We start from the raw sequence: 14700 nt of genomic DNA on the forward strand, positions 1-14700 counted from the left end.
ATTAAGGAGATTGAGAGGGGATCTGATTGAAACATATAAGATTATTAAGGGATTGGACAAGATAGAGGCAGGCAATACGTTCCAGATGCTGGGAGAGTCCCGTACCAGAGGGCATGGTTTGAGAATAAGGGGTAGGTCATTTAGGACAGAGTTAGGGAAAAACTTCTTCTCCCAGAGAGTTGTGGGGGTCTGGAATGCACTGCCTCGGAAGGTAGCGGAGGCCAATTCTCTGAATGCTTTCAGAGCTTTCAAAATAGGTATCTTATGGAAAGGGGAATCAAGGGCTATGGGGACAAGGCAGGAACTGGGTATTGATAGTAGATGATCAGCCATGATCTCAAAATGGCGGTGCAGGCTCGAAGGGCCGAATGATCTACTTCTGCACCTATTGTCTATCCAGGACATTTACAGAGGCAGGTGCATAAAAAGGGCCCAAAAAATCATTGGGGACCCAAGTCACCCCAACTACAAACTGCTCCAGCTGCTATCATCTAGGGAAGAGTACTGCAGTATAAAAACCAGGACCTACAGCTCTGGGACGGCTCCTTCCACCAGGCCATCAGACTGATTAATTCACACTGATACAATTGTATTTCTATGTTATATTGACTGCCCTGTTGTACATACATTTTTTTAAACAAATGACTATAATTGCACATTTAGACGGAAACGGAACATTAAGATTTTTACTCCTCATGTATGTGAAGGATGTAAGAAATAAAGACAGCTCAATTCAACCATGTAATTCTGTTCCTGTCATATGGTCTTAAATGGTCTCTTTACATAATGGGAGTGCCAGAGACAGTCGAGATACGAATATTGGAAGGATGTGCAGCACAACTAAAGGACAATTGCTTTACTAACTTCAAAATATTATCTGTTGTCAGCTTGAAGTTTCGATTGATTTTAACACTGCTATTGTGAATGGTGATTCATCTTACAATTTACCTAATGGTCAACATCTGCAAGTGATAAACCAATTCAGTATAAAAATAGCAGTTTTTCTCCTGGCATCAGTGTGGGTGACAGGGGCACATTATTCTGTGAACAAGTAAAATAAATTGTGTGTGTCAAGAGTGTGTGCGTTCCGGGCCCGAATATTTTATTTTTATCATTGGTGATAATAGTTGCTTGGAAGCTCCACTGAGATGGCTAGTGCCCCCCGGTAGCTAATTTGTCCTCAGTCTGAGGCTGCTCGTATTTGAGCAAGGGACTGACTGATAGAAATCTAGAAGATAATAAGGCTAGCAGAAAGGAGCTTAAAAATGAAATTAGAAGAGCCAGAAGGGGCCATGAGAAGGCCTTGGTGGACAGCATTAAGGAAAACCCCGAGGCGTTGTACAAGTATGTGAGGAACAAAAGGATATGACGTGAGAGAATAGGACCAATCAAGTGATAGTGGAAAAGTGTGTATGGGATTGAAGGAGATAGGAGAGGTACTTAATGAGTACTTTGCTTCAGTATTCATTACGGAAAAGGATCTTGGCAATTGTAGGGATGGCTTACAGCGGACTGAAAAGCTTGAGCATATAGGTATTAAGACAAAGGATGTGCAGGAGCTTTTGGAAAGCATCAAGTCGGATAAGTCATGGGACTAGATGAGATGCACCCCAGGCTACTGTGGGAGGCAAGGGAGGAGATTGCTGAGTCTCTGGCAATGATCTCTGCATCATCAATGGGGACTGGAGGGTTGCAGGTGTTGTTCAAGAAAGGGGGTAGAGATAGTCCAGAAAATCATAGACCAGTGAGTCTTACTTCAGTGATTGGTAAATTGATGGAGAAGATCCTGAGAGGCAGGATTTATGAACATTTGGAGAGGTATAATATGATTAGGAATAGTCAGCATGGCTTTCTGAAAGCCAGGTCATGCCTTACGAGCCTGATTGAATTTTTCTGAGGATGTGACTAGAGTGGTAGATGTCGTGTTTATGGATTTCAGCAAAGCATTTGATAAGGTACCTCATGCCAGGCTTATTGAGAAAGTAAGGTGGCATGGGGTCCAAGGGGGAATTGCTTTGTGGATCCAGAACTGGCTTGCCCACAGAAGCCAAAGAGTGGTTGTAGATGGGTCATATTCTACATGCAGGTCAGTCACCAGTGGAGTGCCCCAGGGATCTGTTCTGGGACCCTTACTCTTCGTGATTTTAATAAATGATCTGTATGAAGAAGTGGAGGGATGGGTTAGTATATTTGCTGATGACACAAAGGTTGGAGGTGTTGTGAATAGTGTGGAGGGCTACAGAGGTTCCAGTGGGACATTGATAGGATGCAAAAATGGGCTGAGAAGTGGCAGTTGGAGTTCAACCCAGATAAGTGTGAGGTGGTTCATTTTGGTAGGTCAAATATGATGACAGAATATAGTATTAGTGGTAAGACTCTTGACAGTGTGGCGTATCAGAGGGATCTTCGGGTCCAAGTCCATAGGACACTTAAGGCTGCTGCACAGGTTGACTCTGTGGTTAAGAAAGCATATGGTGCATTGGACTTCATCAATCATGGGATTGAGTTCAGGAGCCAAGAGGTAATGTTGCAGCTATGTAGGACCCTGGTCAGACCCCACTTGGAGTACTGTGCTCAGTTTTGGTTGCTTCACTACAGGAAGGATGTGGAAACCAAAGAAAGGGTGCAGAGGAGATTTACAAGGATGTTGCCTGGATTGGGAAGCATGCCTTATGAGAATAGGTTGAGTAATGATGAGAGGCATTGATCGTGTGGATGTCAGAGGCTTTTCTCCCCAGGGCTGAAGTGGCTAACATAAGTGGGCATAGTTTTAAGATGCTTGGAAGTAGGTACAGAGGAGGTATCATGGTTAAGTTTATTTTACGCAGAGTGTTGAATGTGTGGAATGGACTGCCAGCAATGGTGGTGGAGGTGGATACAATAGGGTCTTTTAAGAGACTCCTGAATAGGTATATGGAGCTCAAGAAAATAGAGGGCTATGGGTAACCTGAGGTAATTTCTCAGGGTAAGGACACGTTCAGCACAGCTTACATGAGGAAATCTGCAGATGCTGGAAATTAAAGCAACATATACAAAATGCTGGTGGAATGCAGCAGGCCAGGCAGCATCTATAGGGAGATACTGCCTGGCCTGCTGCATTCCACCAGCATTTTGTGTGTGTTGCTTCAGCACAGCTTTGTGAGCTGAAGGGCCTGTATTGCGCTGTACGTTTTCTAGGTTGAGAAGCATATTGTGTATGTGGAATGGACTAAGTGACTTTGCTAGAGAAAGGAAAATGTAAGTAGACTGTAGAGTGGCCTGTGATGTTCATTGTAGACGATATATGCAAAAATAGTTAGAAATGTAAAAAAGCAGAGAAAATGAGTAAAAGTTAAAGAAAGAAAAGGCATAGGAAGAACAGACAAAGGATAATAGTATCTACCTCAGTGTTTGAAATGAAGCAATTAATACCAGAGTCTGAGGAGGAACTTCCCCAGGCACTTTTTCAACAAGGCCCTCACCAAGTGACTACCAGGTAAGGCCGGCATCAGCCACAGGCAGTGGCTCCCAATAGCATTATGGGAGATGGGAAGTGAAGGACTGCTGAGGGGGATGAGTGAAATGTTGATTAAAATCATCTTCAACTGATTTAGTAGAAGCTTTAGAAAATATTTCCCTTGCACTGTAGATTGGCTTAGAAGTGTTAAACAGAAGACAATGTTAAAGAATATGTAGAACATGTACATAAATGTTTTCAAAATTATTCTGGATGAACTCGAGAAGTAAGGTTGCCTGTTTCAATAAATAAATATTAATGTAAATAAGTTGTAACCTCAGTTAAAGGAAAACTTGTAGTTACTTGAAGAGTTAAGTAATATTGCGAGTGTTTTATAATTTTGCCTAAAACAATTACAACATTAAAGGAATAAAGCTGATAAGGGGAATGGGGATAATAATTGTGTGAGACTTCCCAGCCCGCTCCACTATAGACTCTGGGCAATTTTGCTTTAAAGGTACTGCTGTTCTAATCAAATTGAATGTTATTTAAACTTAACGCTTTGTTTTATATTTAACCAAATTGACAGGGACCAAATTTTGGCTAATCATTGCCAGATTAACTTCAGCTTAAAATTTCTCTGTATACTTTGTTTTTTTAACATTACTTGCTTTATATACACATGGCTCACGTGACCCACTTGTGACTGCTAATTTTTGTTTTGAACAGCATGGTTGTTTAGATAATATTATTTTAAATGTACGGGTTTTTCAGTTGATTCAACAAACATGGAAATGGGATGACAGGCACGGTAGGGGTAAAGCATGGGGATGTCTGCAAGGGGTATTTTTTGTTTGCAGTCAGCCTGGCCACTGGGCTTGAAAATGACCTCGGGCCAAGGCAACTTTGATCACTGTTTCCTCGGCCACTGCCACCAGCACCATTGACGACATAGTTTAAATAAATCTTTCCCAAACTCTATGATATTAATCCTGTAAAATGCCTGTAAAAGCAGCATGCAATTTTTCTTTGACAGCTTTTCCTCCCAATCTGACATCAGTGAAAAAAATGTAGGAAAAAATCCTAGTGCTGTATTGTGTACACCTCATATGTGCAACTGAAGCAGCACACCACCTGCCCCCCCCCCCCCCATTTTGCTCAAGCAGCTGAATCTCTTTGCCATAAAAAAAAGTCTGTATCCTTGTAGCTGGTGCACTGGATCTTGTTATGTCTTTAGGAGTAGCACATGACAATGGATAATGATAGAAACTACTTGGGTTTCTCACCTCCTTGGATCTCTGATAATACACGATGAACTAACTATAACCCTTTTCATGCTTTTCCAAATACTTACTAGAATTGTGGTTATAAACTACATGGCTCATATTAACAGGAAGGATGAAATATCTAGAGGGAATAAATAAGCCGACTCCTTTGCTAAAGCAGCAACTGCAAATCTTTATGGCCACGTAGCACTCCAGTGTGATTAGGATGCCGATACTTGCCGAATTCTTTTGATGAACTAGTAAAATTACAGTGTGTTGCATCAGTCGCTTAAAAATCTTTATGGACTAAAACACACAATGTACAAGACTATAAAGGATGATGGGTATAATCAAAAATGAGAGATTCTCAATCATAGCAATTAATGCAAATCTATATGATTTGCCAGACAGAATCCCGAGAGACTGCCGGTATCTGCTGCTGAGCCCTCCCCCAGACGGTCATTTGTACATCACAAAGAGGACTTTATGCAGTTACTTAAATGTATGGGTTGTGATTCTACATGTTTTAGTTTGTTTATTATCATCATGAGTAAAAACTTACCCAAGTCAGAGAAATGATGCTGTAATTGTTACTGAACTTTATCATGAGAATTTAATTCTTAGGTTTTGGATCCCTGACAAAAAAACTCCTGATAATCGTCTTTTATGGGTAGAGTTATATCAGAATATATCAGATTAATATATCAGAAGTCTCACAGTATAAGCATCACTTCACCTGCCCTTACCACTTCCAATCTTACAGAGCAGTTGAAAGGCAGAACCCTGTCAAAACAGGTTAGGTAAATTGCGTGACCACATTAAACTGAAGTGGCCAGAGGTGCTTTCAGTGGCTCTCTTGACAATGTGCTGTGCTACAAACTGCACAATTGCAAACTTCCACATGAGGTAGTTTTGGATGCCCAGATGCCCATGCAATTGCCAGCTGCCTTTCCCTTTTTAATTAAACAGATGGTTATCCATATTACACAAGGAAGAACATTGCATAATTGAATAGCACTTAAAGGTTCCCATCAACAGCTACTTGAAACCCAGAAGATGGTGCTGGCTGCAGAGAGCCACACCTAACCAGCTAGGAGATTGGGTACTGGTGAGAGCCTACTGATGAAAGAACTGCCTGAAGCCTTGCTGGATAGGTTCATTCCAAGTGTTGCTGATCACATATGCCACTGCAAAAGGTCCAAGGAAATCTCGTATGGATACATGCCTCATATGTTAGGCCAACAGTGCCACTGGACCAGGAAAAAGGTGGCCAGAAGAACCACAATAAGGACATTAAGTAACCTCCATGCAGCATACGTTTCAGGAATCTAGATATCTATTTTTTGCCTAAGTGCAGAAGCATCTCATGACACTAATCTCCTAACACTTTTCTTCACCTCAGCTATGAATATGCATCGCATACTAACTGGTCAGATTGCTGGGTATGCTGTAGAGAGGGCCTATCCATTCAGAAGGTGGTTTGCCAATGTATTTATCATAGAGTTTGAGGGTTAGTATCAACCTACTTGTAATGACTGCATCTCCCCCCCCCCCCCCACTCTGAGGCTGCTTAATGGAGATGGGGTGAAGTATGTTACCGTAGCCATCAAGAGACGGGACTGGACTTGGGTAACGGTATGTGTAAAGTCTGTACTGCCAGTGACCCATTAACAGTACTTACTAGGTATGTGGCCATCAGGCCTATCCCTGGCTGCCAAAGGCACCACTTTTGAAATGGGATCTTTGGACTTGAGCAAAACCATGGTGGGGTTGTTGTTATAGGGCCTATGTAGCACCACATACCAGCTGCTTACTCTTTCTTTACATGCTACTTACATCTTACAGTGTGGGGATGCCACCGAAGGACTGCGGAGACTCAGTGTTTCTGGACTGTAGAGTTCCTGTTTTGTGAACCTGCCAGACTGGCTTGTGAAAGCATTAACATGGCCCCAGCACTGCTGGAGAAATCGGCTAATGATGAACTTCGCGCTAGGCCATCGATGACGTTACTGCTGAAATGCTAGCAATCCTCACTGTGGCCCTTCAAAATTGACCTGCACCAGATTTCTGTTGTCTGAGAGAGGTGGTAATTGTGCCATTATTAACCAGGACTGTTGCATGCAAGCCCCTGATAGCAATAGCCAATTGTCCCTGAAGAAACTGTCACAGAGTTTCAGAGGACTAGGCACTATTTATGATTTATGTTGTCCTCAATAGGACAAAGAGGAGGGAGTGTGGAAGTTGTGGCAAGGTAAGGGTTAAAAGACACCATTCCAGGCAAGGATGACAGCAGTGGAATCTTGTCAAACCTAGCCAAGTGTGATTGCTGGAGCTAATCTTGCCCTTTGCAGATAGGAGGGGAAGACGCCAACACTATGCACTTAAGGTAGATGAGTGAGGCCTCTGTCGTGGGAATTTTCCAGAAAGATTTTCCTAGAACATAGTATCCCTTTACTCTATAGACAGTGCCAGGGATAGACTAGATGGGATTAATGGAAGGATGTGAAACACACCCAACATTTAAAGGACAATTGCTTTACTAACTTCAGAATATCATTGATTGTCAGCTTGAAGTTTTGATGACTTTTAACAGCTTCATTGTAAATGGCAATTGATCTTGCAAATAAGGAATTAAAACATATACATTTTTACCAAATAGTCAATATCCATAATCGAAAAGCCATTTCTGTATAAAAATAGCAGCTTTCTGGTCCAGCTTCGGAATAGTGTGGGTGATGGGACCATGCTGTTCTCCTTGTGCATAAGTAAAATTAAAATCTGTGTGGGTCATGAGAGTGTGTGTGTTCTGGGCTTGGGTCTAGTCATGTTAGTATTGATGATGACACTAAACTTTATTAGGAGAGTAAGATTTGATACTTCACCAAGGACTAGTAAATGTTTACAGATGCACCATGGAGCGCATTCTGACTAGCTGCATCATCATTTGCTATGAAGACTCCAATGTGTTGGATTGAAAGAGGCTGAAGAGGGTTGTAGACTCAACAAGCTATATCATGGGTACAAGCCTCCCCATAATCAAGGGCATTTTTAAAAGTGTGTTTCGAGAAGGTGACTTCTATCATTAAAGATCCTCACTATCTGGACATGCCCACTTCTCATTCCTCCTATCAACATGAAGGCCCACAGCCTAAATTTTAGGAGCACCCTTTTCCTCTGCTATCAGATTCTTGAATGGCCTGTGAGCACTACTTCATTATTCTTATTTTACACCATTTATTTTCTGAAAATTAGAATTTTTATCTCTTGCACTACAGTGCTGTAACAAAACAACTGATGATATTGGATTTGCTGACTGCAAAGTTCTGAACTCAAATGAAGACATTCAGCCCTATCGGCTGGACATAAGTAGTCACAAGTAGTCTCACAAAAAGGAGATTATACTGCAACTACCAAATATTCAAAGACTACTTTCCTTCCCAGTGGGTCCCTCCTCCCATCAAGGAAAACATACTTCCAGCTAATAAAGCAGTTTAATACAGTTCATTTATTTTCAGTGATACACAGTGATCCCAATAACATTAGTTAAACACATTTATAACTCATAGGATTTCCATCTTAAATTTTCCAAAACATAAAGCACTTCCAAAACACAGGTACAATTCCTAAAAGCTAATGACGAATGAATCATCCGTTGCAGAAAACAAAGCCAGAGGAATGGATTTTAGTTCACCCCATTTTTCTTCCACATTCCTTTCTGCTCTCCTAATATGTCTGAACTACTGTCTACATTTATACACTTGTTCTAACACTTGGGTGACTGAATATGTTTATGATAGTTCCTCAGACATTCTCTCTCTCTCTTTTTTTTTACACAAAAGGTCTAAAAGCTTTTGGAGGCACAGATCTCAGCTAATGCTGTAAAACTAACTTTCTTGAGTACAAAGAACTTCTAACATTAATAGATTAGTTATTTGATATGTTAAATGATATTATTCATCTGCTCTGCAAGCTTCCTTAAACAAAACAACTTAAGCAGCTTGTCTATTTTTGAAAGAAGCAAAATTAAATAACCCATTATCTTATACTGCTCCTCTTGAGCAGTTAGCTTCATGGTATGAGCCAGCAAGTCTTAGGTTCTAAACTGAGCTTGTTTGCAAAGCTGTGCTTTCAAACTTTAAACTGCTTGCTGCTTTCCATTTATATTTCAAGTCACAAATTACTTCCATTTTACGAGCAGAAGCAAAATAAAGCAATACAAGTTCCAAGTTTATTTACAACTGTTAGTGCTCTTACCAATGGCGGACTCAAAAACAGCTATTTTCCCCAAGCAGTAAGACTGATCAACACCTCCACCCACTAACCCCATCACTACTTCATTATTTCCTGTCAGTCACCTTATTTACAGCCTAGTGTCCCTTGTTCTCCTTTACCCTTGTGTACAGGAAATGACATTAAACGAGCTTGAATTTTGCTGTTTAGAAAGCAAGCTTTGCAAAACATGAGAAAGAGGCCTAGTGCCCAAGGAAGCGAATATCCATCACATCACATATGTCAGTAATAAAGCTCATTCTCAAATTGATTAAACCTATCTTTCTCTGAAGGCTCTAATTTACTCAACATAGTCCAATTTGGATTGAATTTAACATCTTGAAGCACCTTTAATAAAGCATTTGACAATTAACCCGGAAATGGAAGAGACAGTCTGTTGTATAACTGTTGTAACAGTTTCAAAATGCCTTATTTATAAAATTCCCAATAAATCAAGAAATCATTGCACAAGTCTCAGCTTGGGTTTTGAGCTCAAAATCCAAAGTCAGTGAGTCTCCCGTTCAAAAACCCACTAAAGTGGAAGTATATATATAAAATAATGTATGGCAATTTTAAATTGATCACAAGAGTTACTGAATTTAATTGTATTTGCTGCTGCTTGATTGATGCCCTTCCAAATCCAGGTTATTTGCTTCAGTGAACAGTATAGGCATCTTACAGGAAGCACTGAAGCAACAATGTTCAAACTTGTGTAAGGTATGGGTAACAGCTCCTTAAAAGTTCTTCAAATAGTTATATAATAGTTGCACATTATGTCTGAACATGCAATATTAGTATCTAGAAACAAAATACAAAGTTGAAAGATTAGGCCTGCATGAACCAGAATACTCTTTGGGCACAGGGCAAGAACTGTAAAATTATTGAAATTTCTTCTTCAGCCTCAGTGTAGTTGAAAGAGCGCTGATAAACTCGAGAAGCCTTCACATACTGGAGATCCAAAGCAACACACACAACTCAGCAGGTCATCAGCATCTATGGAAGTGAATAAACAGTTGACAATGTGGGCTGAGACCCTTCTTCAGGACTGGAAAGGAAGGGGGAAGACACTAGAGTGAAAAGGTGAGAAGGAGGATAGCTAGAAGGTGGCACGTGAAGCTAAGTGAGTAGGAAAGAGAAAGGAATCTGATAGGAGAGGAAAGTGGGGCGAAAGGGAAGGAGGTTATAGGCAGGTGAGTAGAGACACGAGGTCAGAGTGGAAATAGAAGAAGGGGAGGGGGAGGGAATATTTTACCAGAAGGAGAAATTGATATTCATGCCATCATTTTGGAAACTACACAGGGTGAATGTAAGGCTTCATAGCGGCACAACAGGAGACCATGGGCTGACATGGGAATCAGAATTAAAACGTTTGGCCACCAGGAAGTTCTACTTATGGCAGATGGAGCATAGGTGTTCGACAAAGCAGTCCCCCAATTTGCGACGGTTCTGACCGAGTACAGGAGACTGTAACAGGAGCATCAGGCACAACAGAGAACCCCAGCAGGTTCTCAGGGGAAGCACTTTGGCCGCTTGCAGCGATAAGTGCCGGGAGGGAGATTAGTGGGGAGGGACGAATGTACAAGGGAATCATGGAGGGTCAATATCTGCAGAAAGCCGTGGGGGGTGGGGGGGTGGGAGTGTAAAGATATGTTTGGAGGTAGGATCCCTTTGGAGATGCTATAAGTTGCAGAGGATAATGTGAAACCCTGGATGTAGCTTTTCTTCCAGGACATCAGAGATGTCCTCCTCCTTCAATGAATGGGGTTTCCCTTCCTCCTCTGTTGACGCTGCCCTCACCCGCAACTCCTCCATTTCCCGAACATCAGCACTCACCCCATCTTGCCACAGCGTTAACTGTGATAGAGTTCCTCTTGTCCTTACCATCACGCCACGAGCCTCCACAGGTGGATTAAATGGGAAGCAAAAAGAAATACGCTTCCACCCTTCTAAACAAAAAAACACCAGAGCCCCAGGGTGTCTGTCTAAGAAACTATTTCCAATGCAAATTTAAGAGTGTTTCAGGAAATTATATTACAGGTGATTGAAGTAAGCTTCTGGGATACTGCAGACAATTTTCAAATTTATGAATTATCCAACCAGTGCAACTACTGGAGACCAGCATCACTAAGATAACTAGTAATCGAATGCAAAGCCAAAGGAAGTGCTGAACTGAAACAACTGACCAGAGGAAATCATTATCACATTTTCCTTCTCTCCAAACTTTGTGTACATTTGCTGTGATCATCAACCAACCTACCAATGGTTGGGAGCAACACAAGTTCATGCATGGATCAGTTGATTTTCATATTGCAAGAAAAAAATGCTGTATGATCCTATCTTCAATACTGTAGTCAAATTTGGACCCAAAACAAATTTTTACATTTTATAATGGGATACAAACAGTAGGCTGGAACTGACTTGATTTCGGTTTTCACCTGAAGTGACGCCTGAAAATTAGTCACTAATTCCGTTTTTTAAACCCAAACTATAACAAAAAAAATCTAGTAAGCCACTTGCACAATACAGGCATTCCAAGGACATGCTGCAGCCAAAGAAAAACATGTAAGCAATGCTGAAAATGGAACAACCTAACCACAAACATGCAAAAATTGCTGTGAAAGATGAAAACAAGTCTTACTTCACAGAAAAAGTGAAAAATAATCAAAGCTGAATAGTCATGAAAAAAAGAAAAGAACTCCTTAAAATGATGGATAGGTAAAGTACTCCCCACTCAACAATATTAATTTGTTGTAACAGGCATGTACATATTTTCTTGAAAAGATGTTATATTTTAATCAAAGCTGAAAAATCTTGAAAAAAAAAAGAACTCCTTAAAATTATGGGTAGGTAAAGTACTCCCCGCTCAACAATATTAATTTTTTGTAACAGGCATTTACATATTTTCTTGAAAAGATACTATAAAATCATGTATTAAATATCTGATCTTCCATAATTGTTCAAGCTTCTTTGATCATTTTCAACTCATGCTAACACCTATTACCGATCATTATACAAACATTGTTGCCTAGCTTGTGGCGATCCACTTTCTGCGCAGGCGAACCAGCTCACAAATAGCCAGCGCGCGGGGAGAGACTATGATAATGCACCTCTGACATCATTTCCGCCTGGAGAGGGCGGGAACTAGGGATTAAAAGCTAGCGCCTCAAAGTTTGAATAAACTAGTCTCGAAACGACTTACCGACTGCGTTTCGTTGTTTCTACCTCTGTATGTAGTACATCGCTACAAGCTCATAATAACAAAGAGATTTACATTAACTCTGTCCATTGTTTCTTTTGCCATACATGTAGAAGGCAATGTGATACATTAAAACAAATTTGTTTTCAGTACTGAACATGGAACTTAAAACTCTAACTTTCTTTAGAGGTGCTTTACAAAGAGTGATTGGTGGATTCAAATCTATCCAATTGAGAAACATCTCTAGGAAGGAGCTAACAATGATGCTCTTCTACTGGGTTATTACGGGCTTCTGTGCAGAATGAACCACAAGCACAAGGACACTTACAGAAACAAACTCATTAAAGCTGATCTTGCAATCTTTGTCTTTATCACCTTCACTCATTAAGTTCTCAACGATTTCTCGTATTTTGTATCCTGGCAGCGAAACATTGGCTTCACGGAAAAGATCATGGAGTTCAGAGTCACTGATGTAGCCACTGCTGTTGAGATCTACCAAGAACAAAATGAAGCTTCTTTAAAATACATTCACAGAAATGCCGCTGGCTATTAGAAGATTAAATCTGCCTATTATCATCCCTAATAATTTCTGCCCTTCTACCGCTAATGCAAGGTTGATAATAATACAGGAAGTATTTTAAGTTTACATTTAAAGGTTTGTCTTCTGTGAACTTGCATACTAAAATAGAAAAGTAGGCCTCACTCAGCACATTTTATTTCCATTCAAGCACCACACTGAACTGCTACATCTGGAAGTTGCTTTGCTGTGTCAGGAATTAAAAAAATAAACAAGATTCAGCTGAGCTGATGGGTAAAGATTGGAACGTTTGCTTTATCATCAAAAGAAACTGCAAATATAATAGAACTTATTTCAAGAAGTGTGAAGTATATATATATAAAATTCAGAAAAACCTTGCATTAGAGAATCAGAGGGCACCTCAAGATTTTGGAAGGCCGTTATTGAACTTTAATAATAAGCAAGAGTAACTTAGCACTTTCGGGCTTAACAGTCATGTTGCAGAGAAAACCCCTTCATTACACATATTCCCTAAATAAAAGTTGAGGTCAAAGTGGAGGAAGCAGTGGGCGAAGTGAAGAATCAAACCAAGGCTGCTGATATTATGAACTCGCATTTTGCAGCTTATTTGTGAATTAATTATCTAATTAGCTAAGGAACATTTTGCCTGACAAGTGTACTCTTTGCTTCCTTTCATGCTAATCAGAATAAATCTCAGAACAATCACACAGTTTCAGCTCTTGTAAAGAAATCTCTGCAAATGTGTTCATGCACATCGACTGGAAATCTACTAACACAGAAAATGTGCCATCCAAACAAGCATTTTAAAAATTGTGCGGTAGGCCGCAAACGTACACAAAGTGATGTATAATATCACATCTATAACTTACCTTGCATTACAATTAATATATGAATATCAAATTCCATGAGACTTGGATGCTGCCAGTAGAAAAGTTCTCGACAGACATACAAGGTTTTGATGGAGGAAAAATAAAAATGATACACTAAGGAATTTTAAACTGTCACAAGTCAGCAAGTCATTTATGAAGAACAATTAAGCTGAGGATTCCTGACCCAAAGACCAATTCCTAATAATATTTGGTGAGTGTTAGCAAGAATGTGCTCAAGAACAAGCAAGTAAGCATAACAAAGTGACAAATCTTACACTGTCCTACAACTAAGGTCATTACATTATCATTGGGCCATGAGGCAATATTGTTGTGGAAAAGTAAAATATAATTTTTTTTCAGATGTTGGGACGAGGATGAGGATTTTGTGCTACAGATGAAAGCACCACCCGATTTTTACCTTACAAAATCTAAAGGAAATTAATCATTACAAAATGAAGACCGACAAGAATCACAGATATTTGATTTAGCAGTTTGCAGTCAGAGTGACAGCTATCCGATTTTCACAATTCAAATGAATACAATGTAGAAATATCAAAATCATTGTTTTATTGAAATTGGATAGACAGGTTTATTTTCATTGGAAGAGAGGAAGCCAGGAGATGGCCTTAGAATTTTACAGAATCACGGGGGCATAGATTGGGTAGATAAGACACCAGGACAGACAAAACTAGAAGGCAAAGATTTAAGGTGAAGAGAAAAATTTAAAGAAGATTGAAAAGATAAGTTTCTTCACCAACACAGAAAGTGATGAATATTTAGGACAAGCTGCCAGAGGAGGTCATGGAGGCAAATTCTATTACACTGTTTAAAAGGCATTTGGACAGGTACCTGTGCAGAAAAGGTGTGGAAGGAATATGAGACCTATAGTGGGCAAATGAAATTAGTACAATAGGTATTATGGTCAGCATGGATGAATTGGATTAATGGGGCCTGTTTTTTGACAGTATATTTCTTTAATCCTGCGAAACAGGTAGGATGGTGATGTGCTCAGATACAACTACCTCTACGGGGCTAACCAAAGGCCTTATTGTCTTTTTTAAATTCCTTTTTTACAACCACAAGGCACCACTGGACATTAAGAACTACAAATACTGCAGGTCTACCCC

At 40.1% G+C, this 14700-nt stretch overlaps 1 protein-coding gene across 2 annotated transcripts in view; it reads right to left on the minus strand.

Annotated features, from left to right (window-relative positions):
* The window catches only part of LOC132398274 (plastin-3-like), a 156298-nt gene that overhangs the window by 60926 nt on the left and 80672 nt on the right, over positions 1-14700 (minus strand). The window contains exon 3 of one of the 2 annotated variants that reach the window (XM_059977445.1): positions 12495-12658. The exons of the other annotated variant lie outside the window; for it this stretch is intronic. Coding sequence (XP_059833428.1) covers positions 12495-12658 — 164 coding nt within the window. The remainder of the gene's footprint in view (positions 1-12494; positions 12659-14700) is intronic. 2 annotated transcript variants of the gene reach the window in all.

This window comes from Hypanus sabinus, chromosome 8, assembly GCF_030144855.1.
Source record: "Hypanus sabinus isolate sHypSab1 chromosome 8, sHypSab1.hap1, whole genome shotgun sequence".
In the NCBI taxonomy this organism is placed as follows: domain Eukaryota; kingdom Metazoa; phylum Chordata; class Chondrichthyes; order Myliobatiformes; family Dasyatidae; genus Hypanus; species Hypanus sabinus.